Below are 19,039 nucleotides of genomic sequence, written 5' to 3'. Positions count from 1 at the left end.
TAAGTGTCCAAGTCTTTCACTTTGAAAACACTACAGCAGAACGTTTTGGCTTTCCTGCTTCCCTTGACCCTTCCCTTCATTTCATTTCCATTTTAAACTGTTCCCCAATTTTGATCCGAGTCTGCAGATGCTTTCAATAGGCTTAAAACTGTCTCAGGGAATAAAGCACTTATTGCAAAGCTATTGAAGGCCCCTCCTCTGTTCCTGCCAGGTTTGAGCCAGGGGAGCAARCCAGTGCCTGGGGGTCTCTTGCACCGGAGTTTTAATTTTCATGGGTTTGTGAGGGCAAGCAAGGGAAGGAAGAATTTTTTAGGTTATCCAAAGAGGTTTCCAAAAGTTAAAAGGCTTATGGGGACATGCTCTATGGGGACATATGTGCACAYGCAGGGGCATATCTGCATAAACGTGCAAGTGCTACCGTTAATAACTTTTGTCCTCAAAGGCCAGTTTAAGCACATTTCATAACAAAATGCTCAAGGGTAATAAGCCCACGCAAGTTCTGTGAAAGCCACAGCCACGCAGAGCACTGACAACCTCTGTACGTCCACAGCAGGGAAAGCAAAGCGGCGCGGGAGACTCCTGCTCGCCTGCGCCCGTCCAGACACACGGCCTCGCGGCTCGCCTGGCAAAGGACATTCGTCAGCCCAGGCCGGCGAGAGCCTCCTGGAAATCAAGCGCTGACCCGCTCTGCAGCTTTTTCCACAGCACACGCCTGTCTAAGGGAGCACATGCCAGGACGGAGGAGATGTTCGGATCAACAAGGTTAAATTCAGGACGGGCTGGGTAAAACCTGGCCCATGGGCATGTCCTGGAGTAGCAGCTCTCACCAAGCTGAGACTGGCCACGTGCTGCCCATAGCTCCAGCAGCACGGACAGGAAGCAGAGCTGCAGGAAGAGGCAGCTAAGCCTGGCCCTGGGACATCTCCTTGCTCCACAGCAGTGGCACGTCCTCACGTCCCCTGAGAATAAGCCTCCTCTCTCCGCTTCCTTTCACCACCAGCAGAGAAACACTGAGGATCTGGCTGCCAACAACCCTCTGCTCCCTGACGGGAGCCCCACTTGCTGCGTGTCATCTTCCCAAAATACCCCTTCTCTCTCCATACAGGTAGGAAACCTCCTCTCCTCCTCGTAGGTGAGGGCCTGGCCACCCAGAGCCCTGCAAGGGTCCCCCTTTGGGCTGCAGTGCTCTCGGTCCAAAGTGTGTGAACCTAGGAAGAGGTGCACTCAGACCATCCTTGGCATCCTGGCAAGCAATGGGGAATCACCATCCTTTAGGAATCGCTGGTCCAAGCGCCAGGACTCCTTAGACCTTGGTGGCTCAGGAAGTCTCCCAAAGATGACCTCCCCTGTAAGAGTCCAGACCTCCTCTCCTCCATGGGAGAGGAACGGCTGTTTCCCTTTGATGCTCTGGCCTTTCCTGGCAAGTCTACGAGGACAGYATGTCTGGCTTGGCAGGACACCAGCTCTTCTGTCTCCACTGAGCCATAGATAAGATTGAGGCTTGAAGACATTCAGGTATCTAAGTCCCACAGGCATCCAGCATCACTTTGCCTCTGCTACACTGAGCACTTTGTGAGGACCTAAAATGATGCTCAGCAAAGCTTCAGAGTTCAAGAGAGTGATGGGGAATCCACGTACACTGCAAGAGGGTCACACAGAACACGCGTGTCCCAGTCCCTGCCATCAGAAGGGCTCGCAGTCTCTGCTAGAGTGCTTGGATATTATGCTTTAAAAAAAGAAAAGAAAAAATGAAAAGAAAAAGAAAAAAGAAAAAAAGGAGTAGAAGACACTTTGGGATAAGATCATTGAAAGCAACACGTTGGAAAGGGACGAAGCTGGCAGGGAGGSTGCTCCTTTCCTTCCTCCTGTTGCATCTGACTTATTGGGAGCTGCCCCATCCTGCTCCCAAGCAGAGGCATCAGAGATGGGTCCCTTCAGCGCTCTGGACCCTCCTAGTCTTGCCCACAGTGTATTCTTGCTTCTCTCCCTGCCAGTAGCTGCCAGCAGAGAGGGGAGGTGATGGAGAAGCAGGGCCAGACCCTGCAGCACCTTAGCCATGGAGTGCAGCCCCGCACAGCAGCCATTTCCCTGTGAAGCCTCATCACATCTGAGACATAGATTCATTTTTGTTTGCAATTTCACCAGCCACTCAGAGGGCCGTCACGATGGAGGAGCCAAGCACAACTGCAGCAGCGAGGCAAGTCTGCACCTTCGGCTCCTCCCATGTTGGGGTAAACAGGATTATCCAACATGGGGATCTCAACAGAAAATGCCCATGGACAGCAATGGGTCCRACGGGATTTGCACTTCCAGGATCCTGCACAGCACTACAGGTCCGTAAGCCTGCTGCTAATTGCATCCGAAACCCAGCAGACGGTTCAAAGTCAACCAGTGCCTCCACATCTTGGTCCTTTTAGTGCACGTGTTTCTACACAGCACCTACAGTTCCTGGCTTGCACACCCTTCACCATCAACACGCATATTCATAGTCAGTGCTGCTCAAAAGATGTAAAAAAGCTTTGAAGGAGGATTTTTCATTTTCTTTTCCAAACTAACGGCAATAAAAGATGTGAAAGCAAAAAGATATTTGAAATTCTGCCAYTTTCTGAACACAAATTTAAAAAGAATATGAGCCCTAGGTTTCTCTTTCTTGCCTCGCCTTCACCTCCAGGTACAACAAAACCTGGGGAAAACAGAAAAGTGGTGAACAGGGCTCTGGGGAAAGGACCAAAAGAAAACAAACTGCTACAAAATGAACATGAAAACCATTCTTGTTTCCTTTTCACTATAAAATAAAATGAGAGAAATATCTAAAGGTGGCAATCAGAATAATAAGCTGCCGGAAAAACAGCACAGAGGGATTTCCATTAAGCAGAGCAAGAGGGGCAGTGGCATCACCCACGGCACGGCGGTGGCTGGGCATGTGCAGGGCGCTCAGTACATGACATAGCTTTCAGTGGCCATSTGCATAAATAAAATTATTTTGCAATGAAAAAGCAAATGCGGATTGAAAGTTTGGGCTCTGAAATGTTTCTCTACCGGGAAACAGAAAGAAAGTGTTGGAAAATGCTGAAGGGAGGTGGCAATGAGAAGTTCCTCATAATCTTTATGGAAGACCAGAGCTTCTCTGCTGGAAAGTTGCAGAAAGGGACTATTCCAGGGTTAACACTGAAGGAAAATTCCCATTTTTTCTGCCCAGGAATGGTAAGAAACTCTCATCTGGTTTCACTTCTAGTGCATGGGAAATGCCACTCGCTCCCCTTGACATAGCAATGAGGAATTACATTTCCCTCTTATCTCTACCAAAGCTATGAAAGAAACAGCAGGAGCAAACCTGGCTCTTAAGTGAGTGGGACACTATCAAAGCCCGAGTCACATCCTCCTTTCTGAGACTAGGTGTAAAAAAAAAAAAAAAAAAAAAAATGAAAGTAATGTTGGCAAATGAAGTTCAGGTGAAAAGAAATGCTCTATAAAATAAGTTGCCTTTAACAAATAGTTATGATGTTAGAAAAATAGGACAGCAGGGAAGTGCAGAAAGGTTTAGTTCTGATGTTTTCAAAGTGCAGTATTTTATGTCCAAAGTGCTAGGGGATTTTTTTTTTTTCCAACATCATTATGAGGGTAGTTTTCAACTTCGCTATGCAACATTTTTGCCAAATATTGACACCTCCTCCCCACCCYCCCAAAAAAGGAGGAGATTGTAAATTTTAGATTTCATACCGTGCCAAACAAATCATTTTGGTCCATCCAATATGAAATTTGGATTTTTTTTTCCTATTAAAAATTAAGAAATTATGTCTTCCAGTTTGCTGGAGCTGCAGATGCAAAACCAGTCCATCGGTTTCTGGAAGACCAGAGGGTGGCAGGAAAACCCTTTCCCAGGGGAAGCATTCCCCTGGGAATGGGAGCACTGAGCTGACCTCCAAGGGGAGAAGGGCTGCTGAAGCACTCCCAGCACCGGTGTCCCGCCAGGTCACACCACGTCCCCACAGCACCATCCTGCCACCGGAGCGCTCTGCTCGCCCAGAGCGAATGCCGTCCCTGGCGAGGCCGGTAAACAGCCGGCTGAAATCCCAGTYGGGCTAACAGCAGAAGTTCCCTAACCAGATTATTTCTCAGGCTTCACTTTGGAAGGACATGCTTGAAGGAAACTGCTCCGACACCCCGGCTCGAGCCACAGGGCATCTGCCAACACCACCACAGTTCTGCCGGACCTTCCCCCGGCGCCCTTCGCGCTGCATTTCTAATCCACCCGCTGCAAGCACACGCACCCGGCGGCCCAACCGTTGGGACAGGTCAGGTCCCATCACCGTGCGGTGCCGAGCGAGCAGCAGTCCTGGCAGAGAGGTCCTGCAAAGCTCCGAGCCGGGCACCTTCCCTCCGCACGCGCTCCTGCTGCRGGACCTGGGCTGGCAAGCTGGGCCAGCATCTCCTTCCATGTCCTGATACTTCCTGAGGACCCTTCTCACCCAGAGCTTTTGAGGCAGGAGATCCCAAAGGCTTCGCAGAGGTGCTATGTCCCATCAACTGCATTTTATGCTGCAAAGGGAGAGCCCGTGCCCAGCATCGCACAGCTCATTGCAGCACTCATGCTTTTCGCCAAGACCCCAGCTCTTTCTCAAGTGCTTTCTGCATTAGACTAGGAGGTTTTTCTATTCATAAACGTGAGGGTTCCTGTTCCAAGATTCTTTTTTTTTCCTGAAGACATGTTCCAGTTACTTTRCTGATATAAGATGAAGTGTAATTGTAAATAGTTAAGATAAATCTACAAATGGCAAGCAAATGGAAAGCCAATTAGATTATCAGAACTATTTTTTGCCTTGATTTGCTTTTCCCTTTTAATCATACTTCCCAGGCCAGTGTTTTCGATCTCCACTGTCCAGTTCCCCATTGATACTGAAGCATCCTAATAAAAGCTGCCAGGTTTCCAAAGGAGCTGAGCACATAGATGTCCCAACAGCTGGTGAGGAATGAGAAAATCCAGCTCACTTTGATTTAAGAGGACTGTAGAGTCCTCTTAGAGTTAGCACAGGAGAAGCAGTAAAGAGAGGCTCAGCAGTGACTCCAAATCTAAACCAGGACTAATCTCAAGGGAGGATTGGGTACTGGGATCTCAACTGGAGCCCACTCAGGACAGTCACAATGTTTGGTGGCAGGGAGCCATCAGTGAAGCCTTAAAATGCCACCAAAGCAAAATGAATAAAAAATAGAAGGAAGCCCAAATTACACACCTTGCTTTCATGGGCAACAAAAGGCAAGACAGGAGGGACACTGCGAGGCAGATCTGCTACAGACAACTCAGGCTTTTCCAACTCAAGGTACCATGTGGCACCCAAAGCTTTTAAAACAGGCATAAGTTGAGTAAATACACCAAAGGGAAGAAAAACCCAGGAGACTCTGAAAAGGCTCCACCAAATGCCTCTGACAATACTTTCTGCTGCTCCTTAGCAATCAGGCTTACCGACAGATTTGTACATTGTATGCACACACATGTTGGTACTGACAAGTATCTTCCTCAGAGAGGATGTATCCGCTGGCAAAGAAACCAAAAGAACTACAGAAATGGCAAACACCRACAGCCCCCGTTCTGGCTGAGTCCCCCGAGACTGACGGCGTGCAAGYGCTTCCTTCTTGTAACAGCAGCAACATATCCCTCCTTCCCCAGCTCTGCTAAAGCATGTCCCATTCCCACCGCCACAGGACACTGGGCAACCACAGTCCCCATCGCACACCTGGGAAAACAACTGGAGCTGCTAAAAACAGCAAGTGGCTCAGAAAGTGGCAAAGCATCCTGCAAACAAGGAGCAAAACTGGAGAAAGGAGAACTGGCCATGGAGTCTCCAGGCAAGGAGACAGGCAGCTGTCTCRCACAGAGAAAATCAGATCTGACCCTTTGGGTTAAACATAAGGAAGACGAATGAGTTTCTGGTTGTTTGTTGAGACACGGTGGAGGGGGGTAAAAACAGACAGAAGCTGTAAAAGGAAGGTTACAATCAGATAAGCTCCCCCACCAGAAAGACTTGTATCTCATCTACCAACCAAAATAAGAAACTGTTGCTTTCCACTGTTGTGAATTTTTCCATACCTGGGCAGGAATAAGAGGCTCTTTGTCATCGATGTCAATGAGAACGTCGTCCTTGGGAGTGAGGCTCACATCGTCTGCAATGAGAGCAGCACAAAGCTAGCACAGATATCCAGCTACTGGAGACCACAATGCCACCTCGGGATCACAGTCCCAACCCTCCTATGAAGGTCCACACCAGAGGGGGACAGGTGGGCTTACAGCTCTGTCTCCCAGTGTCACACCAGGCACCCAATAGCCTCACACCAGGGCTCAAGCTCAAAGGACAGGAACGTGTCTACACACAGTTAATTGTGGATCTGAAGATGCTCTTCAGGCCCAGCTCCCCCTACCCACTCTGGCACGTCCTGTGGGCAAATGACACTTGCAGAGAGCTGGGAGGAACAATCGCAGCCATGCTCAGAGCCTCCACACTGGTCAAAACTCATGTTCACGTGGGCCAGACAGCTTAGCCCTGCTCACCAACAAACCCCGGAGCTGATCTGCTTTGCACCACCCAGCCCTTTTGCCTCAGGCTCAAGCTGGGCTGAGCCAGCAGCACCCAGCACAACACAGAGAGYGCCCCACAGCTCCTCTCGGAGAAGGGGCAGTGGCAGTGGGTGCAGCAACCAGTGGTGCTCGCAGCAGCAGCGTACCTGGCTCTTCCTGGGGGCTGCCTGTCTCCTCCCCATAGGGGTCCCAGTAGAATTCCTCCAATGAGCGGATGGTGCACTGTCCCACCACGGGCCTCCGGCCAAACGGCCTGTTGTCAATGACCTTGACGATGATGGGGGGGCTGTACAGACTTTCTTTGGGTAGACGCTGCAAGCAGAGGGGAGAGAACATGCAGCTGCACAGAGTTTGAACTAAGGCTGAGCAGGACAGGACTGGGTTCATCATTTTTTCATAGATCTCATTCATAGATTTTTACACTTTATATAAGCCTCTACCACAGCTCATTTAGGAGCCTGAAATTAAGAATCTAGATAAGCAGGGGTTATCAGAAGTGCTGAGCACCCCAGTAATGTTGGAGATGTCCCACACCTCTCCCTTGTGTCCCTCATACCCATACCCTTGCCCCAAAAGGTACGCTATTTCAGCCAGTGGTTTGAGGAGAAAGATAATATTCTGCATGGCCATTTCAGAGATCAGCTTTGCCCKTGTCAACCAGGAAAGGAGATGTTCTCTGTCTCCAGTGCCTTTGAACCAGTTGCGGCCTCCCCTGCTCCATCCCTACTGGGGCAGGCAGCTAAAGGAACAACCGCCATGTCCCGCTCTGAGCAGGGTGCTGGGCTAGTGAGCCCCAGATGTCCCAGCCAACCAGCTCTGCTACAACCCTGAGAACAGTGCAGCCATGGTGTCCTCACCACTTCCATGAAGAGCACACAGACATCAAAGTTGGGATTCTTCTTGATGTTCTTGATGACACAAGACTGCACGAGCTGGCCTCCACACTCCACCAGCAGGCTAGGCGATGTGACACTGGCCAGCTGGTAGCTCTTAAGGTTCCTCAGCCCCCAGGCCAGGATCTACAGAGTGAAGAGAACAAGCAGCAAGAACTGAGTTAAAGGCCAACCTCCAGATCTGCCTCCACGCTCCTCAGCGGGAGAGCTAACCCTGAACTTGGCTCACCATGAAGGAGAGCTGAATCACCCATGTGGGTCAGCTGCTGCTGGGACAAGCCAGCCCTTACAGCAAACTCTTCTCTATATGCACCAATACATCAGGTCCTCAACTGCTTATCTATTAATGGAGCATCTCTGTTTTGAGCAAATACCATGCATGGCACGCATGCTATGAGGCAAACTGTCTATCCAAAAAGCAGGTATGGTCCTCGGCCATGCTCTGCCCCAAGACTTGGCTGCTGTAATGTCTGCCTTGATGAGCCTTGTTTTCCCTGCAAGACACCCTGTTACATCGAGGGATGTCCTGGTGCAAAATAGGAGCCAGTGACACTTGTGTGCTAGGAACAGAAGATAAAATGGAAACCTGTTGGTCCACTGAGAAAATTATATTCGGTAGGAAGTGGAGGGAATTGTGGGCTTTCCAGGCGGAAAAGCTTCTCTGTTATAACGGTTCAAAGAGGCATTTGAGCCTGATATCTGCATGTGAAGAACCAGCTTGAAGCACTGCGTTGGACTGTTTATCCACAAAATCTGGCTCAGATTCCATTTCTGGACCAATTAGCAGCACACAGTCCACTACAACGTCAGGCTGGTTTTATTCCGCAGGCTGGCAAACCTCCCCATGACCATCCCCATCACTTACCTCAATGGCAGTGCGCTGCAGCACTGGTTTGATTCCTTGGGGGACCATGTAAATGTTGGGCTCCCGCTGGGGTGGAGGGTACGGCAGGTCCGAATCAGCAGACTGTGGGAGAGCAGATGTCCAAAGAGTACATCAGATCAGGTCAGGGTGTGACACCAAGCCCATCACCTCCACAATCTGCTTCTCTCTGTATAACTCATCTCCTCCCCAAAATGCACTTAGACAGCATCTCTTCCACGTGGGACTGCTAGAAAATCATTTTGGGAAAGGAATGAAGAGAGGGGATGAAGCAGCAGTAGTAGGTGAGCTAGCGTTAGTGAAATACACCTCCTGGCACTGGATAGGGAGTAGGGTGCTGTGACCCGCTCCCAAGGAACATTAGACATGCTGATGGGGACAACCCTGTGGGTGCATGGTTAGCACCCCATCTGGCAACAGGAAGGTGTCCACTGCTCATTAGCTGCATCCAAGAGCTCAGCTTCAGTCTCACTTGGCAGCTGGCCACAGGATAGTGTTTGGATAGAGCTGTCTGCACACAATGTAGACAGAAAGAGATTTCCTTCAGGGTGAGACTAAATCTGCATGACAGGTGATGGATTCAAAATTTTGCTCTCACRGAGGAGAAAATAGAGGAATCAGACTTCCACTTTTGCTCTCAAAGGAATGGCTCTGAGCCTTTCCAGCATTTGGGCTCCTCTTCACCTTGATCACTGAGTTCAGAGTCACCAAAAAAGCAAGAATGAGAATAAAATCTCTAAAAATGCATCCCTCAACCAAGGGCAGTTGGAACCAATTTAGGAGACGAGCATTCTTTTCAGGCTCGAGTATTATTGCATTAAATTAAGTGGGTGTATATATTTCAAGTATAGGATTGGTTCAGGTTTATATGTATATGTATATAAATGCACTACAAAGGGATTTTTCATGGTGGCATGTTAGATATACTAGACACTAAGTTTTAATTTTCATTGGCAATTGTCGGTGGCTGCTGAATCAAGCTGCTTGTTAGCTGAAGACTTTGGCTAGCTCCATTTGGGGGCAGCTCTCTGGGTTCCTGTGCAGGGCAGTCAGTAAATGTGGGGTGCACAGCCCCACTGAGGCTGCCCACGTGCTCACGATGACAGCATAGCACCCCCAGGCCCAGCTCGTGCCGCAATGGACTGATGGGGAGAGGGAAGGTTATCTGGAAGATCGGGGCCTCGTGAGAGACACAGAGGAGAGGTGTGGGGCATCTCCAACATCATCTGGGTGCTCTGCACTTCTGATAACCCACCTGCTCATCTAAATTCTTAATTTCAGGCTCCTAAACTAGACATTGCTCCATGAATGTGAGCTGATCCTGCTTGGGGGTGGAGAGATAGACTGGATAGCCCTTAAAGAGCTATCCTCCAACTTTTTTTTTGTCTGCAGTCCGTAACATTAGCACTTTGAGCACATCAAGTTACCTAACCAGGGGCTGAACCCAGAAAAGCCTCAGTCTATTCCCATTTAGAGAAACACCATAAGAGAGTTCCTAGCTTTAAACATGTTTAAGTTGTGTTTGTTTCAAYGAGTCTCAAGGCTATACCTACACACGGTGCTGAGCACCGATGTACTCAGCAAACTACATGCTTCCCAGCACACAAAATAACAGAAGAGCATAGTGGGAGAAGTCGGTCAGCCCACCTCCCAACCCCAAGGTTGGCTCAAGTGTCACACAATCCCTGTGAGATATCTGTGCAGTCTGTTCCCAAAGAGGTCCCTAATGGAAACTCTGTGATCTCCCCAACTTCACCCTCCATAGCATTAGGGCATATTTTCGCCTAACAGGGCACCTGTATCTTCACTGGTGCAAATAATCACAGAATCTCACAGTGGTTGTGTGTTTTGCACCAGTGAAGATACAGGTGTCCTGTTAGGGGAAAATAATGTCAAGGGTATGATGTGTTGCATTTCCTCATGGTCACTGGACTAAAAGATCGATTCAATCAGTCCATTCTCTGCCAAATCTGTAGCGTGAAAGAGCAGGCAGCCTTGCAGGGAGAGGTCCTGACTGCCCCCACCCCACCTGTGTTCAACAGCAGCTTTGAAAGCTGACCAGTGCATGCCCAGCTCCTAATGCTGCAATGCCTTCAACTGGTGCTAGCCCATTTTCAGCCTTTTTTCTTTCCTGCTGTTCTCCTAGTTGCTTTACACTGGTTCTCCTGAATCTTAGCTGAATGCAAGAGCGTTAAAAATGCTTCACCATACTGGGAGAGAAATGGTCTGTGAGTCCTGGGGACAAGGCAGGTGAAGGGAGACGGCTTGGAGGGTACAGCATGGTAGTGGGGAACAAGCAATTCCCAGACAGTTCTCAACTCAGACACTACTCCCAGCAGATTGGAAGGAAGATACACCCATGAAAAGATAGGAGGAGCCTACTGGCAGACTGAGATGGTTTGAATGAGGACAACTCAAGGGGAATCAGGGTGGAAAGGAACCCTGGAGATCATCTAGTCCAATCCTGATGGACTAGATGAACTAGGGATGGAAGAAAGATGAAAGTCAGCATAGACTTGGCTGGTTGAGAGAGTGGCTGAGAGTGTCTCCCCCCATGGCACAGCTGGGCCAGCCACTTCACGAGGCTTCTGTGCAAATGACTGAAGGGGATCTAGCCCCAAAAGACTACTCCTATTTACCCCAGACCAAAATGTAGTAGAAGGAGGTCTGGTGCCAGCCCAGTCCTTGAGATGCAACACCAACAGCATGAGTCTGATTTTCCACAGAGCTTGTTATTTACAGCTAAGGGCACTGGAGTCTTCAGGCCAGCGTACTCTTTACAYGCAGCCTCAGTGGGTTGGTCTGGACAGGGTTCCTGCAGGGCAGGTGGGCCAGGCCAGACCACATCTCAAGGAGCTGGTCTCTTTGAGAATCTCTGTTGGGATTTTGCTTGATTCCAGGGCAAAGATGGAGCAAGGGAGGAGAGTCAAGTGTTTGAGCATAAAAATACCCATTGGAGGAGCCCCTCGGAGAACAAGGCAGGGGTGCAGAGCTGTGGAGTGCCCGTTCCAGAAATGGCAGTGGCAAGAAAGGGAGGAGAAAAAGCAGAGATGGTTACTGTCTCAGCCCATGCAGAGCACAAAGATGAGCCCCCCACACCCTTCCCAAAGGCAATGAATGGGGATCAGCAAAGGGCAGATTTTATGCTAAACAAAGTGGCATTTCCCTTGTCAGGAAAGGCTATTTGGGTGGAAAAGACCCATTTTGCAAAAACGCACTTATCCCACCCTCCTTTCATGGAAATGTGGCCAGGCTGTACATGTGCCCCTGGTTTCTCACAGCTTGCCTCCCAGGCTTTGGGGATAACTGAGCCCTGTGGTCACCATGTCACCAAAACGACCATATGCCTCACTCAGCTCCCTGCTTCAGGCTCTCCAAGGTACCAGCCTACTCTGGCACCAGCCTGCTCAGCTGGCAATCAGCTTTGCAGGCAGAGCGGCGTCTGGGTAGCAAGTTTAACAAGCCAACGGCTTGGGAACCCGAGGAAGGTATTTTGTTCAGAGTAACTGAAACACTCCAACACGTGTGTTTTTCTGAATGAAACACTACTGAATTTCCATGAAAAGTTGCAAGGTTTTGGCTTTGCAACTGAAACACACTGAAACTACTCCCTAGACTGACAAGTGTTCAAAAAAGAAGGTCAAGCTCCACATCTCAGCAGTATGAAGCCACACACCAGTCAGGTGCCTTCTTGTAGAAGGACAAACTAGGGGATCAGTCAAGCCCCATAGCCAAAATCCCCATTACAAACCTTCTCAGCCTGGAGTCTTCTCCAGATACAACCAACTTGTGATTTCCACACTACTTGGACCAGCCACCTTCTTATCAGAGGAGGATTTTAGCTGGAGCAGAGGTCTAGCCAAGGCCTGTGCAGTTCCTCAGTTAGTGCATGCTTTGTTTGCAGGGATTAAACACTAACAAATCTCATGCACACACATTACACCCGGTTTAAATGTTACTCTATGTGCCCTGAAACCAAGAACATTTACTGGGTCAAGCGCAGACCCCAGGTACCCTCTCCTTTAGGTGATCCTTAATATTACTAAAATCCTGATGCTATTTATTTGACTCATCAAGAAAGAAGTGGCTATCCTGTGGGGGCACAAGTTTGACTATATCCCTGATGAAGAGACTACCAAATCTTACAGACTCACCTCATCCAGACTGGCAGACAGCTCACTCTGTTTGGAGAAGAGAAGGAAAATACAGAATTAGACTAGCTTTCACCCAGAGCCCACTCTAGGGCTTGCAATTGCTTACAACAGAAAGCAAGAGAAAAATGGGGGCGGGTGGGGGGGAGGGTTGAGAGAATGAAGAATCTAGCTCCTAACCACATCTGAAGTCTCGCTGAGAACATACATGGGTAAACACATGCCCCAGTGCCACATCTTCTGTGCACAAGCTCTGCTCACCCCTCGCTGTCCTTCACGCCCTCCAGATCATAGAATCATAGAATCAGTGAGGTTGGCAGGGACCTCTGGAGATCATCTAGTCCAACCCCTCTGCTCAGCAGGGTCACCTACAGCATGGTAGACAGGGTTGCATCCAGGCAGGCCTTGAAGATCTCCAGAGAAGGAGACTCCACCACCTCTCTGGGCAACCTGTTCCTGTGCTCCATCACTCTCACAGGGAAGAAATTCCTCCTGCAGCGCACCTCTGCACCACCCCAGCAGCTCCTTGAAATGGGCTGAGACCAGAGCATGTAAGGTAGGAAAGCACCAGGGTTTGTGCGTGCCTGGTTTGCTTCACATCAGGAGGGCTTCTCACAACCTTCAAGGACACTTTTCACATTCCTGCCTCCCCTCTAGGAAGGGCCCCAGCTCCACAGTTACTATTAACTTTTTATCAGTTAGTGCCTTTGCTCATCAGGGCAGGAAACGTGCCAAGGAATATCTGGGATGGGTTTCGTTTGCCCAGGCTCTCCGCATGGAGACGGCCCTGTCCCAACTGCCTCCTGGAGGTGGAAGCAGCGGGGCTACAGCTGGCATCCACGCGGGAAGCTGTGCAGGAGCATTTGTCAGAGCCGGGACTCAGCAGCTCTGCAGATTGGGGGCCAGAGCGGGTGGTACGAGGGGCCCGGGACACGAGGGTGGCATTACCTCGAAGCCAGGGATGTGATGGACGGCCGGCTGTGGGGAACAAACACACTTTTAGTTTGCATTCGCTGTCGGCATCTGGGGCAGGGGGGTCTGCTGGCCGCCGCAGCGCCCCGACCTGTGCAACGGCCGAGCCTGCTGCTTTGCAGGGCTGCTCCTTCCCTGACCGCCRCGCAGGAGCCTCGTGGACATGCAGAAAGGCTCATCCCTCCCTGCCCCTGGGCAGCAGCTCTTAACCCCCCCTCAGGAGCACGGTGCACTACGGGGAGCATCCTCGCAGGAGCAGAGCTGAGACCCACAGCGCTGGGGGGGCGGGGGGGCTGTAAGACCCTCCTTCCCCATTTGCACCTCAGAGCTGGGAGGAAGAAACCGGAGGAGAATTAGCCCCCGCCTCCGTGCACAGAGGCAAATCTGGGCAGCAGCCAGCCCCTGCAGCCGGTGGAAAACCCAGAGGTGAAAAAGGTGTGTGTGAACGGAGACAGTGAGGGTGGGAAGCTAACGAGAGCACGCGGGGTACGAAGAGGAGCCTCTCCTGCCTGGGCTGGCTCCCAAGCACAGCCTCGCTCCCCTGTGGCTCATTGCATGAATAGCCAGCACCGAGTTCGGCCGCTTGCTACAGAAGTAACCGCCTGCTCGAGCTCTCATAAATCCCCTCCGGAAATTAATTCTGTGCTCTGAGCAAAGGGCAGCGACTCGTGGCCGAATGCGTTGGGCTCTTTGCACAGCGCGAAGGTGCCAAGGCTCTGAGCTAAGCGCCGAACCCGGCCAGGCCAGCAAAGCTGCAAGCGGCACCTCCCTGACGAGCAGCCCCGCCGCCAAGGCTTTGCTCTGCACCCAGCCTTGCCCCTCCAACACTGCGAGATGCCTCCTAGCACCCGGCTGCTGCAGCCTGCGCCGAATCTCGCAGCCTTCCTCTGGCAAAATCAAGGACAGGCAAGYGGAGAGCTGCTCCAGCAAGCTGAGTCCAGCCAAGCACAACACAGCGCCCAGCAAAGGTATGAGCCTGCTGGGTCCTGAGATACCCCCAAGGGAAGAGCTCGGCCCTGCAGCCGCAGGCGGGACGAGGAGCTCACCTTCTCCCTCTGAATCAGCTCGAAGGCAGCAAGCAGCTCGCCGACGTTCCTGTTCGCCTTGATGACCGGGTACCAGGAGAGTCTCGGCGAGCGCACCATGCTGGGCTTGCAAATGCAGCGCCCCATGAACTCGTCTGCGCCCTGAAAGGGGATTGCAAGAGTAAGGGGGTTTCTGACCGCCCCGGGGAGTTCGCCCCATCTGCGCCCACCTGCATCACTCAGCCAAAGCTCAGGTTCAGTGTCTGAAACTATTACATGATCAGTTCAAAGAAAAGATGAAAGATTCAGATTTTCAAGTCTTTTTCCTCTAACTACTAGGGCTAGAAAGGCACTTTTTTTTCCTTTCATCTTGCATTTTGCTTCAACAGAAGATGAGAGTCCTATGGTTTCACAGAGCTTCCCAGAACATCAGCTCTGAGTAAAACATTAAGCTCCAGCAGCTCTTAAGAGACCAGTTCACTGGACTGAAACTGGCTTCTCAGCTGCATTTGCTGCTTTCTTCTGGCATCTTTTAGAGGAGGAAAGGTAGAAGGAGTTGGGAGCCAGAGTCCTGGGCAAGCTAACAGCTATGGGCTCCGTTACAGAAGCATAACAGAGTGCTCTTACAAGCACTGAAATCCCTCCTGCTCTTGTGACAGGCGACAGTCAAGCTTTTCTAGCAAGGATCCAGGATTACATCATCTCCCCCCCCCAAATGACATCACTACAAGGCACTTTGGATGCCTTTGGGCAGCTGCACAAATAACAGTGTCTGCTTCCATGACTGCTTTAAATCCTGTCCCGACTTCTCCCCTCAAAGAAATATAGTCAATTTGACTACTCTGCAAAATATGATGCAGTCACAGCTTTGGTAACTAAAGCATGGCCATCAAGGACATCAGTGGCAGAACTGTATGCAGAAGTTATAGCTCCCATATTTATCACATCTGCCTTCGGCACACTCACACCCCAAGGGTCTGGCTTATGCCAACACACTTACATAGGTGTCGTGGTCATATATTTCCACTACGATGTTGGGAGGGGAGTCAGACACATTCTGGGGGTCCCCAAAGATCTCTATCTCATAGAAGATGAGTGTCTGGTCCCAGGTGGGGTTCAGGGTGTTCTTGATCACCACCGTCTTCTGGCTTTGGTGGAGAAAGGAGACGATGGCATAAGGATCTGCAAGAGATGTTAGACAAAGTGTTAAGGATGAATTAGAGCTACCAGTCTAAGGAGAAAGCAATTAACAGTGTCATACAAGGGCCAACAGCCTTGGGAGCTGAGTCTTTTAAAAACAGCAATGGCATTCCCACCACGTCCAAGGCAACTCCAACTGAAATAACCATCTCCTTTGGAGGCCAAGCATCTTCCCATGGTCCTTTGCTGCTAGAACTACTAAGGGGCCCAACAGGTCAGCAGATAACTTGGAGTAAACACGCATGTAAAGATACGCTGTYGTCAGCTCTGCCATCAACACAGCTCTGGCAAACTCCCCATTTATTCCAAGTAATTCAGTCTCCTGAGATAGAAAATGCTGAGGATGAAAGTATTTGTAAGAYGCTTTGAGATTTGGGGACGAAATGGGGGGCAGCATACACCCAGATCTCAAGGGAGCAGTGCTGTGCTCTGGACATGAAGTGGTAGTTTTGAATCCCATACGAACTGGGGCTGGCAGGGTCCTTGAGAGCTCATTTAAGCTTCCTGCATGGTCCTAGAGGGGAACAGCCCTGCTACGTTACCTCAACAGACAGTGACATAAGAACATAAGCAGAGGGTAGATACTGGGTCATCTCCACTGCCCACTTCCCCATTACCCTGTCTCCAACTGTGGCCATAAGCAAAAGCCAGGGAAGAGAATAAGGACAGGCTCTCTGATGCTTACCCTAATACACCAGTTATTTTCAGCACTGGTACTTCCTGAGCTGGATGTGATGTCTATAAGATTAGTAACCCCCTCCAGAGGTTTGTTTTCCATGGACTTGTCCTGTATTCCTTGAACCCCTTCCTGCCCCGCACAGACACACACTGTGTCCTTGGTGAGGATTTGAAACTGCATGAAAAACCACCTCCTGATGTTTGCTCTGGACTTGACTTCTGCCACCTTCCTCTGAGGCTCCCCAGCTCTTGCATTAGAAGAGAGAAAGAACAGTCCACCCAATCCATCTGCACCAACACACTCAGAGTTCTGCAGGTTTCTATCAAGCCTTCCCTAAGTCATCTGTTTTTCAAGGTGAAAAGTCTCAGCCTACCGAGCTGTTGCTCATACAGAATCATTTCAGACCTCTGCTCATTTCAGCTACCTTGGGGGACAAGACAGCCCACACAGCTTCAGCTATTTACCCATGCAAAAGCCCMTGGCTGCTTCCTTTCTTTAGAAATCTTTGTTAAAGGAAACCTTTTGGAAAGCCAATGAGACCGTATTAACCAGAGCAGCTCTAACCCTCTACGCCTCTGTGTATCTCCAGTTGGTGGAGACTCTGTGACCTGCCCCAGCCACATCTCCCAGCACTTCAGTGCTGTAGCATTAGATTCCCTCGCTGGCCAACTTGACCTGTTCTATCCTCGTGACTCCCCACCCTGTCTACCAGGACTGAGGTTGTACAAACGGCTCATCTATTGGCTTAAGATGTGGTTTGTGCCTCAGGCCACTTGCTGGCAGCCTTGTTGACTGACCCAAGAGCAACATGGAAGGTCAGCTTAACTGGCCACAACATTCCCTCCCGGCTTTCCAAAAGATGACTTTACCAAGACGAGTGTTTCTGACTTTACCAAGACGAGTGTTTCCGTGGTGGTAACGCAGCTGTCTTCCAACACAGCAGAGAGCACAAACTGTGTCCACAACACAATACCCTTCCTCAGGAGGTGCCCGGGATACTAGCACTACACAGCCACATGGGTGCGCAGGGACTTCAGGTCATGTCCTGCTGTGAAGAGCAGAGTCTGGAGAAGGAGGCTGCAACGTTACAGCCTCCTTCCTGGGATTTTTGACCATTCCAGAAGGCTCAAGAGCCAAACACGCTGCCAGAAGCCAGTCAGTATCCTCATGTCTCAGCCCCTCCATGCGAGCTTCAGCAGCCTTTAGGTCCTGGGGAGGAATGCTAGCTGCCAGTACTCTCAGTTATGCCACCTGGCCTCCAGCTGCCACACCAGATGGCTCGAGGTCTCCCATGGGGTTGGTGTGTCATATCTGCCAGCMCGGTGCAGATGTCTTAGGTACTCCAGAGTGCCTCATTAGACCCTGTAGTTAGGCACTGATTTGGGCCCAAGGTATCTTACCCCTGACTTGGCACAAACCCAGAGGTTTCTCACTGTGAGGCAAAAGCAAACAGTGAGAAGTGGTCTCCTTTAATAAGCAAAGCAATTAACACAGGAAGCCTGAAATCAATTAACAGCAGAAACATGAAATCCAATTCCTCTCTAACACCTTCTCTCCCAAACAATGTCAAGGAGGCAGCAGCCGGGATCGAGCCAGCTTTAGCAGCACTCCGAGAAAGGACAGGCAGATGGCAGAACTCAAACTGAAGGCTGCTTGAGGAGCTCAAAACGTGTTGCAGGATATCATAAGACCCTGCAAAGACTAAACACCTTTTATTACCTGGTAATGTCTACTGGCCCTTGCTGATCCATCTCCTGGGATCAGCATGCCATGATTACTGTACCTCATCTGCCTGGCCCCCAGCAGGCCATGAGAATGACCAKCTACCTACAAATCCTAACCTCCATGGTAACAGGAGGCATCATAGGCCTCATCAGAAGGATGCGGGCCACCTTCCCCGCCTGGCATCCCGCATGCCATGCCATTGCAAGATGTCAATATGCCAGGCGTTGAGGTCAACTAGTGCCCAGAAGGGTACCAGCTGGGTCACCCCAAAGCCAGTCCTTACAGAGCTGCTGAAGGCTGAGAGCACAGATAGCTTTATAMCAGGAGAAAACCAAATCCTGTCTAACCTGGGCATGGAGGGACATCACTCTGCCACCTGAAACAGGGCCTGGCTGGGCAGGGAGGCGGCCTCCAGGCTCCCTCCCCTCTTCCAGGGGTAAGGGCAGCGAGGGGAGGTTATTTTCTTTCTTGGCGCCCAGGCTGAAGCAGACGTGTTTAATGAGCCGGGGCTGTTCGCAAGGTGATCGGCTGCAGAGAGCACTATTCACGCTGGGAAGAACCTTTTCCACTTACGCGCTTTTTTCCAGTAAGGGGAAAGCAGAATGCGTTACAATAAACAAAAAAACCATGGATTTGGATTTGCTTTTTCAGTTTTTTTTCTTCTTCTTTTTAAAGGAGGCCTCTATAAAGCCCCTTTGTTTAGACCCTCGTGTGCACAGAAGGTTTATTTTTATAACTGTGTAAAGCCCCCTTAATGAACTCCTTTATGCTTTGTTAAGGCAGTGGAGATCACAATTCCACATTGTAACATGTTGTTGCTCATGTTGTCCTTGGCTGGGTTTTTCCGAAGGAAGGGACTCCCCTCCCCGCTCCACCAATCAGGGCCATGAGATCACCCCTGTCCCCACCGCTTCCAACAACAAACCCATTGTGGAGGTGG

The 19,039-nt window shown here is 50.4% G+C and overlaps 1 protein-coding gene across 9 annotated transcripts in view; it reads right to left on the bottom strand.

Moving 5' to 3' along the window:
• DYSF (dysferlin) overlaps window positions 1-19,039 on the bottom strand; it is a 116,748-nt gene that overhangs the window by 52,016 nt on the left and 45,693 nt on the right. For all 9 annotated transcript variants that reach the window (XM_085308210.1, XM_085308215.1, XM_085308212.1 and 6 more), the window contains 8 exons: window positions 15,496-15,677; window positions 14,517-14,657; window positions 13,447-13,476; window positions 12,502-12,528; window positions 8,330-8,431; window positions 7,429-7,590; window positions 6,718-6,883; window positions 6,086-6,159 (listed from right to left, as the gene is read on the bottom strand). In XM_085308210.1, the coding sequence (XP_085164336.1) occupies window positions 6,086-6,159; window positions 6,718-6,883; window positions 7,429-7,590; window positions 8,330-8,431; window positions 12,502-12,528; window positions 13,447-13,476; window positions 14,517-14,657; window positions 15,496-15,677 (884 nt within the window). The remainder of the gene's footprint in view (window positions 1-6,085; window positions 6,160-6,717; window positions 6,884-7,428; window positions 7,591-8,329; window positions 8,432-12,501; window positions 12,529-13,446; window positions 13,477-14,516; window positions 14,658-15,495; window positions 15,678-19,039) is intronic.

Source organism: Rhea americana, unplaced genomic scaffold (assembly GCF_003343005.1).
Source record: "Rhea americana isolate MKP2758 unplaced genomic scaffold, rheAme1 scaffold_270, whole genome shotgun sequence".
NCBI classification, from domain to species: domain Eukaryota; kingdom Metazoa; phylum Chordata; class Aves; order Rheiformes; family Rheidae; genus Rhea; species Rhea americana.
This window is presented reverse-complemented; position numbering and strand designations above follow the sequence as displayed.